General features: G+C 34.8%; 1 protein-coding gene across 5 annotated transcripts in view; it reads left to right on the top strand.

Moving 5' to 3' along the window:
* The window catches only part of SCFD1 (sec1 family domain containing 1), a 90,483-nt gene extending 77,626 nt beyond the window's left edge, over positions 1-12,857 (top strand). For 2 of the 5 annotated variants that reach the window (XM_057488524.1, XM_057488523.1), the window contains exons 21-25: positions 1,772-1,824; positions 3,881-3,918; positions 4,714-4,775; positions 8,854-8,922; positions 12,522-12,857. In XM_057488524.1, coding sequence (XP_057344507.1) covers positions 1,772-1,824; positions 3,881-3,918; positions 4,714-4,775; positions 8,854-8,922; positions 12,522-12,545 — 246 coding nt within the window. In that variant the 3' untranslated portion in view covers positions 12,546-12,857. Of the gene's footprint in view, positions 1-1,771; positions 1,825-3,880; positions 3,919-4,709; positions 4,776-8,853; positions 8,923-12,521 lie in introns of those variants that run through there. The other 3 variants (XM_036881366.2, XR_008992524.1, XR_005023895.2) reach the window with 3 other exon arrangements.
* The last annotated feature ends 285 nt before the right edge of the window (positions 12,858-13,142 follow it).

The following is a 13,142-nucleotide window of genomic DNA, read 5'->3' as shown; positions in this document are numbered from 1 at the left end:
AAGTTCTTATCACTTAAAATATATTAAGTGTTCTCCTTTGTTTTGTCTTGATTGAAATAAATTGAAAGAAAGTTAAGGCTGTGTCATGTAGGTTACATCTTGTAAATCTGTCAGGTAGTGGTTTCCTGGAGCCAAGTGGTGAGGGTCCACTGAGAATTCTGTGGCTGGTTAGCACCACCCACCACTGAGTATGGGACGCAGTAGCACCAACACGTGTAAGTTTGTCATTGATCAGGTGTGGGTAGGGCCACCCACACTCCAGAAAAGAACGAGTTCCTTCAGCTGACTGCTGCCACAGGACAGGAAGGCAGAGTTAAGAAGTGATTCCATGGCAAGCGGTAAAGCAACAATTTACAACTCTTTTAATGTCAAGAAGCTAGTTTCCAATTTAGTATAGCAGTCCATTTTCCACACTTCTGAAATCCAAAAAGTCCTGGAAACTAGAAGATTCGGTATAACTCGTTTGGTGGCAAACCTGACCTTCACTCATGCTGAGGTTCTTTATAGTTTATGGTTGTCCTGCTTTATGCTGATGTTCATATATTTAGCTGCAGAAACATTACTGTGTTAGATGATGAGGTACCACCCGCTGGGATATAGTTTATGTGCAATAGTATCTATTTAAAGTTTTTAATTGAAAATTCCAAAATACATGAGATTGCGAACCTGTAATATTCTGTATATTCAGTAAAATCATGGTCATACAAAGGTAATACAATTCTAAAAACAAAAATACTTAAGTACCTGAGCTTGTAAAGCATATTTTCAAGAAGCAGTATAGCATGGTGGTTAAGAGCTTGGGCATTGAAACTAGATTAACCTGGGTTCAAATGCTGGAGTTCCCATATTTACTTTACTAATAGGGAAGTTCTATAACCTCTCCGTACTCCCGCTTGCCCATCTGAAAAATAGGGATAACAGTATAACGATTTCATAGATGTTATGGAGATTAATTGAGTAATTTCATCAAAAGCACATAAAATTAAGTTTAAGACATAGCAAGTGCCTGGTAAATGGTGGGTGTGGTTACACAGTCTACCAAATTAATAGATTCATTAAAATACCCTGTAAGATTCCTCAAGGGAGGAACAACCTAAGACAGGCACAGTCGCAAGGGGCCATCAGGTGAGAAATTGGGGATCAACAGAGGCGAGGCTTAGAACCTCACCCCCCCTGTTTTGAGAGAAATCTTCTGTATCCGTGGATGTTTTGTTGCCCTTGTCTAGCTTGGATTAATACTTAGTCTACAGGCACACACCTGATCATCTACATTTGCCCTCTTACAGCACTAAACTATGTTTTCTACCTTTATCTTGCATCTACCTACCACTTCAGCATTTTATTAAAAATAATAATAATAATAATAAGGGAGAAATGTGGGATTCACATATAAATCAAGTATAAAAATCAAACGAATATTCATATTTGACCTGATTGTTTATAGTTCATAATGCATGATCAAAACTGAAAGTTTCTGTGATGACTGCCCTTGCACTGTTCACCATGTAAGAACTTGTTCGTTATGCTTCAGAAGATTGGAGACTGTTGAGAATTAGGCTTGGAGTTGATTAATGATTGTGCATTGAGTCCCCTATACAGAATTTTATAGTTGTTAACAACCATTTGATCAATAAATATGAGAGATGCCCTCTCAAAAAATAAATAAATAAATAAATAAAATAAAATAAATAAAAATAAAATACCCTAAGCCAAATTGTAATTTTCTAAAGAGAAATTCCATAGTCATGGTAAAGTTCTATTTTTTAAATAGGAAACTGATGACTACAGATATTTTGATCCCAAAATGCTGCGGGGCAATGACAGGTAAGCAGCTCTCAACTTGTCTAATTTGTTGTAGGTTTCCCCACCCCACCAAGAATGTAAATAACATAATTGATTTTGTTGTTATAAATTACTGTGTGTTAAAAATTCAAACTATATAGAAAACTGATCAGTAAAACAGTATGTATAATCTCTCTACCCAGAGATAACGACAGGCAGTTGTACTTAACATTTTGGTTCTTTCCCTTCCAAATATATACATGCAAAAAAAAAATCTGGTTTTAGGTGTTTGTTGTTTTGTTTTTAATGAAATGATGACAGTATTAATAAACTATGTGGAGGAAGGAGATTTGGATAATGTGTGTATTATTAAGTGAATATTCTTATTGGACCAAATGAAAAGATGGGAGTTTTATGTTGGATACCAGTTGTTTAGTTGTTTTTGTTTTTTATTTAACTGGTCCATAAAATCCAAGCCCCTGTGGATTGCTGTGAATACTTTACTGGCAATGAAACATTCTACATATTTCTATTTTTGTGACAAATGTGGAATGGTAAAGTATTTGTTTACTTTGTTATGGATATTATTTTTCAAGATTTAATTAATGGTGGTATGAAAAGAGCCTACAAGATGCAGAGGAATAATAGGCAGAATTAGGAAAAAACCTGTCTTGGAATGGTATTCTCTAGTACCCGCAAATGGGTAAAGCAGGTTTCTTGCCTATCCCTTATGCTTGTGATCTTTTCGTTTTTGTCTTTGCTTTATCCCAAGCTTTCAATCTTTGTGGATAGTGAGAACAGATTATTAGATTGTTTTGGTTACTTTAAAGTTACTCTGCTTTTCTGAATTTGCCAGAAATACTGCTGAATTTGCAAAACAGGCTGGTAATAGCAGCTACAGCTGGCAAGAGAGAATTTGACAAAGAATAAATTACAGAAGGGAGAGAATGAGGAATAACAGCTTCTTTTGGGGATGATAAAAGTGTTATGAAATTAGGGGAGATGATTGTACAACTCTGTAAATACATTAAAAACCACTGATTACACACTTGTAAATGGTAAATTTACAACTCTTTTCTTATCCTGATATCCTCCAGGTTATATTTCTTCCTTCCTTGCATTTGTATATGGCTAACAGATATATTTTGCTTCTTAGAAACTTGCTGAGAAACTCTTTTAATCCTACCTATAGTTTTTGTATGATAATGAGGAATATTAGCATTGATAAGGCAAAAGGGGCTCAGAGTTTCATTTTTAATAGACTCAGCCTTCTCCTGAGTTGTCTATAACAGTTGGATCTGGTTTTTAATACCTAGTAGTATTGTGCTATTTAAATCTCACCTGTCCTCATTCCGTATCTTCCTCCTCTTAGAGGAAGTTAAACACAGATGGGGTATCTCAGCCAGGTGGGCTTCTAGCCTCTTCCAAGGAATATTCAGACAGGCCATAGAAATGAGTAAAAGGTGATAGATCTAAGGATGCAGTCTGAATAATTAAGGAGATTTCCTCTTGGTTAAGATTTTCAAAAATTACTTGTGAGGAAAACCTAGACTGTCATTGTATATAGCCTAGTTTAGCACTCAAAACAAATTATATCTGACTCAAAAACTTGAAAAGTCTTTATTAAAAGATCTCTTAGCAATGAAGTATTTTTTTAACGTAAATATGTAAAATGTAAAGAAATAAGCTACAGTAAAACGCAGATCCCTCCTTTCCTTCCTAAATTGTTATCCTTCCCTTACATGTTGATATAGTAAAATGATGCACAATTTACCACTAAACTATATACCCAGATTTCTTCCCCTAATAGGAGCTACTGCTCAAGCTTTTTTTCTCCCTTTGTCTTTTCCTAGAATTTTGTTTTGAAGTCAACAGGTTTCCCCATTCCCTTTTAGTCTCTGACACATGTGCCTCTTCTAGCTTTTTCCTCTGCATCCCAGTTCCTTACCTAGCAACACAAAACTAAAGGACCACCCTCGAAGAAGGTGAAGGAGGAAGAAGTGTAAATATGTGTCTAATAGTGTGTGTTTATATTCCCTGTGCATATTTTATCCATAAGCCTTGAAATTTTCAGTATCATTTTTTTTTTTTGTTACAGCTCAGTTCCAAGGAACAAAAATCCATTCCAAGAGGTAAGTTTCATATAAAAATTCTCTGCCCCTACTAAGGAAGGATGAAAAAGTGACCAAGCAGTCATGAAGCATATCTTTGTCCTAAACATGGCATTATTATGATTTACTGTATGGCAACAATCTTGATGAATCCAGTTCTATGCACCCCAGATTCCTTTAAAAAAAATCTTAGCAACTATGTTTTCCTGATTTATAAAGCTGCTTACACTTAGAAAATTTATGAAAATAATTGACACTAGATAAATTTACAGAAAAAGAAGTCTTTAACATTGTGGTGAAAATTTTATACATGTGGAACTTTTTTCCAAAAAGTTTGGATCTCAAACTTTTATAAAGGTATTGTGACTGTGTTTGCATTTGAAACACAAAGAAGCTTCTCAATAAAAATATATCCAGTAAAGGACATATACTGGAAATTATATAAGTGCTAAGTTTTCTGTTTTTCCAACCTATATAAATAACCTTGAATTCAAAAATGTCTTTTGGAGAAAGCCCTTTAGATTAATTTGCTATTAATTGAAGAGTGAGGAATATTTTCCTCTGAATTGTTTATGAAAGATATTTTAACACTCAATAGACATTAGAAATTTAGATATTTATAGGCATTTTAGAAATGAATTTCTTTATAATTGAAGTAGTATTGTACACTTAGGATATGATCTCACGCTAATATTTTTTTTACCTACGTTGTGGAATATGCTCCAAACTAAAAATCACATTGCTTAAAATTAGAAATATTATTTAAACTATTTCTTTCAACTTTCCTATTTTTTTTTTTTCTGTTTTGATTTTTAGGCAGTTGTTTTTGTTGTAGGAGGAGGTAACTACATTGAGTATCAAAATCTCACTGACTACATAAAGGTACATGTTGGCCTTTTTATCATTTGATGTTTTATGGTTGTTCTGTGTCTTTAGAATACTACTCTGTTGTCTCTACTTCTAGAGGTATATAAGGAATCAGGAATTTATAATCCCACATATAAGGAAAAATGCTCTTATGTTCATTGCTTTCCTATTCCTAGTATATTCATTTCTGGGAAATAATGGATCTTATTGATGTAATGTACTTTGCAGCTATCTAAATTTGATTTTGAATGTTTTCAGACCTCAGTTAAGTTCCTCTTCCAAAAAATTCCCTCTTGGTGAAATGATTTACCAAAACAATTTACCTGAATAATAAGCAATTTCCTCCCATGGTTTTGACTTAAGTTATCAACACACTTCTAACAAACTTGGAATGTCTTTTCAGCAAACCAGGACCATTAGAGGTAGCAAAGTAGAAGTGGAGTGCTCTTCAGAGCAGCAGGGAGTGACAGAACTAAGCAAACAGCTATGAAGGAAAGGGTATAAATTGAAGAGCAAAAATGCCATTTAAATGTAGAGGTAACAGAACTAGCAATTGTTGGGATGACATTTTATAAAAGGCTTTATTTAATAAAGGTAGAGATTTGGGTAAAGCAAAAGAAAAAACAACACAGATTTCACATCGCTTCGAAACTACCAGGCACAACTACCAGAATCCTGGCTCTGTTGCATAGGATATGCTTTATCTACAGACCATGAACCACTAAGATCTGTGTAAGGGAAGTATCTGTCTTGCATAAGAAAGGGTCGTTTATACCCCTTTGTAGTCATACAGCCAGAATCAGGCTACATGACCAGGCCCGAAAGCAGAAACCAGGTGCAAACTGTCAGTTTGTACAATTTCTATAAACTTGACGAGCTGGTACAAGTTGTCCCCTGGTCTGTGTGTGCCCCTTGCACAGGACTGACTATATTAATCACTCGTTTCATTCAGGTTTGACCAAGGGTCAACACTACAGTTCCAGGTGTTCCCAGGGACACAAGGTTGCAGAAGACCTTCTGAAATTAATCCTGTACATTCCACAGAACCCCATCCTTGGTTAAGCTTTCTTAATTACACTTGACAGCATTCTTGTTTTATAACAACAAAAATCTTTGTTTTATAAAACAAAAAACAAGGATAAACACCAAAATACTAATCATTTGTGTAGTATAGGGACCAAAGTGCAGGTATAATTTTAAAGGAACATTGCAGTTTACCAAATATTCTAGTTCACACTTGTTTATAATTATGCGTAAGCTTCACAATTCTTAACTCTACCAAAGAAATCTTAATTTTGTGAAATTTATTAATGAAAGTGTGGCAAATAATTCATTATTACCTAAATCTAGTTCTCTCTGATCAGTCACTTCCATCAGAAGAACATCAGGGCTTATCAGTGGTAGGTATGTAAGCCTGCCATGCTATCTTTTTATCTGGTTTGAGTTTATAAAGTATTTTTTTTATCTTAATGTTTTCCACCCACAAAAAGATGGTGTACAGGTAGTAGGGCACATGATACTATGACTAGTCAAGACATGCAACAGATATTTTATGTCCCTGTATCCAGGTACCTTTCTTAACAGATCATCACTTTCAGGTTAATAGCTACACAGTGGTCTTTGGCTCTGTTCTTGAGCAAATTCTTCTGTATGCATTTCAGCAGACCTGTAAAATGAAAACATTGAAAAGAAAAGCATTAGAATTATTCTAAGTGCTTATCCCCTACATGTTATTAGCATCATCAAGACATAGCACATGAATAACTGCAGATTAAATCCTCCTTAAGCCTCTTGGGGGCCCATCTTAGATCTTCACCTTCAAATAAAGGAGGTGATTTCTACAGACCTATGGGCATCTGTAAATATAGCTAAGAGTATCATTCTCTTGCTGTCAGCCTCTTACAAGGTACTGGTATAATGTTAGCTTTCCTTTTTTTTAATTATTCATTTGTATTGGCTTTCTTTTTGAGAGTTAATGACAAGTGCAAAGAAGTAGTCTTAATTTTTACCCAGAGCTTGGCCCCCGATTAGGAAGCCGTCAGATGCAGCCAGACAACTGATCCCTAGCACTGGCAGCAATATGAGACTGGCCGGTGCTTTGCCCTTTGTCCATCCCAGCCATCTGAGGTACAGCTAGTAAGTAAGGGCAAGCTTATGGTACTGTCTTGTCCACTGGTTAGGAAAGATTCAGAAACAGTCAATCTGAGTTTAGACAGGTGAAAAGGAACAGCCAGTTCCATCATTCTCAGAGTTAGATTTGGAAGTGATTGGCTAGAGAATGAACTAGATTTAGTTAATAATTAATAGTTACATTGAATCATGGTATTGGTACATTTCATAAAGTTCAGTTTTTAATGGTGAAAGTATCAAGTTAATACATAAGTAAGAATGAATTTGCACTGGAATATTAGTATACTACAATGTTAACAAACCTATACCTCATTGGATGATGAAAGATACAAAAAGGATAATGAGTGATTAGAACTAAGAAAATTTGATGAAGGGTGGGGAAGGGATGGGGGAGTATGGACTACATAAATACAAGACTAATCTCAACTAGTTTATTTCAACCCTATGCTTATCTCTGGGAACACTGGGCGCCAGTGATTAATATAGTCCAAGACAGACCAGGAGGCAACTTGCCCTAGCTTGTCAGCTTTGCCTAATAGAAAATCTAAATATTGATGGTTTGCACCTGGTCTCTGTCATGTTTTCCTGTTTCTGCTGTTAAGCCTTGGTCATGCAGCCTGATTTTAGCTATGTGATCTGGAAGGTATAAAAGACCCCTCCTTGGACAACACTGGGGCTTCGCTGAGACCAAGGTATCGTTTTGGGAGTTAATTGGGAGTTAACAACTGAAAATGACATGTGTCCTGTGCTACTGAGATGGGATCCTGGGAGCTGTGCCTAGCTTTGCAACCCTCTAATGTTTCCCTATGCTTTAACCTTCTGTGCTGTGACCTCTACCTTTATTAATGCCTTATATAAGTATATTGTATGTAGCTTCAAGAATCCCAATTATGAAACCTTCTTAATTGCTGCACATCTCATTTTGAAAGAAGGTGAGGTCAGACTCCAAGAAGGGCTAGCAGTTACCAAAGAGAAGGGGATTAAGGGGCATTATTAGCACACATAATGTAGGGGTATAACGGGGAAGGCAGTATAGCACAGAGAAAACAAGTAGTGACTCCATAGCATCTTACCACGCTGATGGACAGTGACTGCAGTGGGGTGGGGGGGCGGGGGTCTTGATAATATGGGTGAATGTTGTAATCACAGTGTTGCTCATGTGAAACCTTCATAAGATTGTAAATCAATGGTATCTTAATAAAAAAAAATGGGTGAGGTGTGAATATTGCTTTCTTTGTTCTCTGAGATGGCCAGCTAGAACATATATTTAGCCAGCAATGTGTATTCAGCAAAATGTCCTTTTCTAATATTACAAAGCCGTAATTCTTTGGTTAAATCGTATTTATTTTGTTATGGAATAAACTTTTTATATTACAAAAGAAATTTTACAAAGTTACCTTCAAGTTCATAATTACATGTTTAAAGACTTAGCAGTAAGTCTGCAGTAGAAAAGTTTTGATTGTGGTAATTGGGTTCCAACATTTGCCAAAAAGGAATGAAATTCATAAAGAGTTAGAAAATGGAATGGAGTATATTAACATGTAAATGTATTACACAAATGAGACAAATGACAATCTATACTACTTGCAACATATCCTGTATAACAAAACTCTTAAGGGAATGTTTTCTTCAAGTAGTACAGATTCTACAGAATCCTACAAGATCCTACAAGAATGTTGGCCAAAGAATTTATAGAATTTGTTGCTTCTGTGAAACTTGTGATCAGATTCCTTCTGTTTTCAGGGTAAATAGCACCATAGTACATTAAAAAATGAAAATAGTGCACCCATTTTACCACTTTATTCCATGCAATTTTATGATAGATGTATATACTAAAATTCAGCATCCCCCCTAAAAAAACTAATAATAGAAGGCCTTATTAGGTTTAATCCCTCTTCTTGGGAATATTGAAAATATTACTTGTTTGCTTTCTTGTAATCTGAGTTCTGTCTGATTTTTACAGGGGAAACAAGGCAAACACATTTTATATGGCTGCAGTGAGCTTTTTAATGCTACACAGTTCATAAAACAGGTAAATTATACCTTTTTAATTTATTTCTGTTAACATACCCTAAGTTTCTGTTGATATTTTTGTAAAGAGAGCAAGAGAATCATTATATTCATCTGAACTGGCTGAAACCAAAAGCCGTAGAGCTTATAAGAATGTAAGGCTTTGTCGTGGATAACTATAAAGAAAACTGATAAGTAATATTTCCATTATCCCAAATCTATGAATAAAGATAAATTCAGAAAATTTTAAATTGATAGTGCTCAGTTGGGCAAAATTCATTTTAGCATTTCCTTATATACTGTCCTTGTTTCTGACTTTGCCAAGCATATCACAACTTGGGCTAAGATACTAACTTTCTTGGGGGATGGTACCTACTCAGTGGTAAGTGGAATGGCATTCATGGTGAAAGTTAACAGCAGCAGTCTGTGCATTCTTTTGGGTTGTTCCTGCTAATGTTCTCAGGAACTACATTAACTTTGGTTTTTTAAGCTTGAACTACCTGTGATGCTAAGTAGGCCAACCAATAGTGTCCACTTACTTTTGTCTTGGTTGCCATAAAAATCGTAACTGATTTTTAGCATTGTTCCAAGCCCCATTTCCCAGCACAAGTTTCTTAACCCCATTATATGGTTTTTATATTTTAACCTTAATGTAGCAGTTCAGTGATACTATGAGAATACAGAAGATCTGAAAAGAATTTGCAGTGAACACATGTATATTCCCCATTAACATTTTTCTCTACTTGCTTTATCAGATACCAACCCATCCTTAAATTCTTTGTTCTGTTCATTGTTCCCACTTACTATATTAATTTCAAAGTAAGGGGAAATTATACTGGTATCTACGAATTTAAGTGCCAGTATCATTAACTAGACTTATTTGTTTTGTTTTACCCTTTGAAGGTAAAATCTGCAACAATAGTGAAATATTTGTCAGTTTTCTGAATATATTATTCTGATTTCCCTTGTCATAGAACATTCTCCAAGTTCACTGTTTCAAAATTTATTTAAATTCCTTGTATGGTCAAAAATATGATTTATCTTGCTAAACACTCCATGTGCACTTAAAAAAAGAACATGTGTTATGCAGAAGTTGAGGGAAGGGTTCTATGAATAAGTTGGTCAAGGTAGTTGATAACATTACTTAGATCCTCTTGTCTTCATTGATTGGGGGGAGGGGAAGATGTGCCATCTCATTCTGTCAGATACTGAAAATCTCCAACTGATTGTAGAATTTCTACTTTTTATATTTTTAAGCTCTGTTATTAGGTACATACAGATTCATGATTGTTGTACTTTCCTGATAAAGGGTCCCTTTTATTCATTACGCAGTATTCCTCTACATACCTGGTAGTGCTCTGTCTTGAAGTTTACTTTGATATTAATATACCATTCTAGCCTTCTTATGCTTATGGTTTGCAGGTTACAACAACTTCTCCATCTGTTTCAACTTATCTATGAATTCATATTTAAAGTGTATATCTTCTTTTTTTAAAACCATCCAGCAATCTCTGCCTTTTGAGTCTGCTGGTCTGTTACCATTTAATGTAATTATTGAAATGACTAGATTCAGGTCTACCATTTTACTGTTTGTTTTCTGTTTGTCTCCTATTTGGTGTTGCTATCTTCCTCCTTTCTTGCCTTCCTTTGTATTATTTGAACACATCTTAGAGTTCCATTTTACTTCATCCAAAGATTTTTTTTTTAGCTTTATCTCTGCAGTATTTAGTGGTTGCTGTAGAGATCCAAATATATAGATCTTTAACTGTTCATAGACTAAAGTTAATATTCTGCCACTTGCATTTAATGTAGAAACCTTACACACCAGACCCATTCCCTCAGCATTTATGCTGTGATTTTTTTATATTTTATGTATGCATACATCAACCTTTCAAGACAGTGGACAGTGTTATCATTTGTGCATCAAATAGTCATGTTATCATAAAGAAATACATCTTTTGCATTTACACAGATGTGGTTTCCAATGTTCTAGTAGATTCTGATATCCATCTGTTGACTGAAAAACTTCTAGCATTTTCTTTTATGTGAAAATGTCTATTTCATTCTTAAATGATATTTTTGCTGAATATAGAATTCCAAATTGACAGATTTTCAACACTTTAAAGATGTTATTCTACAATCTTCTGCTGTCATTGTTGCTGATAGGAAGTTGACATCACTTTAATTTCTGTCTGGCTACTTTCAAGGTTTTCTCATTATCTTTGGTTTTCCATAGTATCTATGTGTAATTTACCTTATTTGGGGGTCACTGAGCTTCCTGAATCTGTAAGTTTATATTTTTACAAATTTAGGGAATTTTTAGCTCTTATTTCTTCAAATATTTTTATGCCCAATTTTCACTCCTTTCCTTTTGGGACTCTAATTTATATATATGTTCACCTGTTTAAGTTGTCCCACAAATCCGTGGGGATTTAGCATATACAATTTAAATTGCTCTATCTTAAGATTCACTATGCCTTTCCTGTTGTCTGTTTGAGAATACTGCATTTACCAGTTCTAGAATTCTCATTCATATGTATAGTTTGTATATCTCTGCTGAGACTGACTTTTTCATTGTGAGCATGTTTTATTATTTCACTGAGCAAAGTATGTGCCATGGCTTCTTTTAAAACAACACATGAATCATCTGTCCATCTCCATCTCCATAGTCAGTCCCCTTAGAGAATGGCTCATATTTTCCTGTTTCTTCATGCATATTGCCTAGGTTGTATCCTTAACATTGTTAATGTTACATGTTTTAGAGACCAGATTCTATTTCTTTGCAGGGTGTTGATTTGGGGTTTTAGCAAGCAATTAACTTGGTTAGACTCAAACTTCAAACTCTGCCTCTTGGAAAGCAGCTCAAATCTCACTTCTTAGTCTCATTCATGAGTGGTTCAGAGTTTCACTGTAGAGTTAAGAAAAGACTATGCACAGAATTTAGGGCTTCCTCACTGGCTCTCTCCCTTCCAGAATTTCCACCTTGTCTTTCAGTAGCTTCCTAAACAACTCTCTTCTCTTGTTTTTCGGTCAGAAAGACTCCAGGTTTTTTTTTATCAGTTCTGGCTACCTGAAGAGCGCCAGCTAGGGCCTGCTTTCAGGGTACAGGCCACAGAACCAGGGAACTCAGCCAGTGCTAGTCCCTCCCACAGCTGTTAACTCTGTGCCCAAACCTGCTTTTAGTTGCTTTCCTGCCTTCAGATAATTGGTTTTGTATGCTGTTTAAAGTTTATAATTGCTATCACTGGGAGAATTGGTTCAGTAGGAGTTTACCCAGCATTTCAATGTTGAAAGCCTTTTCTTTTCCTTCTAATGATCTTGTAGAAATGTAAAGTTAATTAAAATAGATCACTTCTCCTTATGCCAACAGGGAAGCTGCACATGACATTTTTCTTCACATTTTCATACTGAGTTAATTTCTTTATTCTCAGGGTTTTTGTTTTCTATAGTTATGCATTATTTTTTGCCATGATAGTGTTTATTACTCTTCAGTTTAAATCTTAAACATTTGAGTCAGTGGTGAACATTGAGTAAAATTATTGTTCTAGATAGGAAGCTTAAAAGTGTGCATTTTTTTTAGTAGTTTAAATAAAAAATTTATGATTTTATGTTGTGTTTTAGCTGTCACAACTTGGACAAAAATAACGAAGAACCTTAATACAAAAATCTGCTTGGAACTTGGATAAATGTAAGAAGTCAAAAGAGCTAGATGTTTCCTTCTCCATATCAATGTCCTAACAATGACAGTTAATTCTTAAGGAAATTCTATACTTACTATAATATGTATGGATTAAAAGAATAAAGCATTTCAGAAATAAATTTTTGATATTGTATATTCTCACTCCTGTTATGTTTGAGAAAGTACTTTGGAAGGAAAAGCTGCCTGAATATAATATGTTAATATGTTTATTATTGAAGCCAGTGAAAATTTAAGAATATAATATTATACAAATGTTATTTGGTTCATGAATCTCTTTACTTGTATGCATTTTAATTGTAAAATTTCCTTACCTTGGTTTCCTCTGTTGCCTCTAGATTTTAAGTGGAGATTTTAAAGCACTGTAATGTCTCTTCTACCTCTGCGCAACTATGTACATTTTATCGTATAAAATCCCTCCATTACATAATGGCAGCAAACACTAAACATCCTAGAATGGACAGATAACAAACATGTCTTCCCGTGAAGTCCTACAAAATACACAAGTGTTGGATTTGGTTGCAGCCTTTGTGGTACGTGGACCA

Source organism: Manis pentadactyla, chromosome 11 (genome assembly GCF_030020395.1).
Source record: "Manis pentadactyla isolate mManPen7 chromosome 11, mManPen7.hap1, whole genome shotgun sequence".
NCBI lineage: Eukaryota > Metazoa > Chordata > Mammalia > Pholidota > Manidae > Manis > Manis pentadactyla.
Note: the sequence above shows the minus strand (reverse complement) of the source record. Positions and strands in the feature narration are given on the sequence as shown.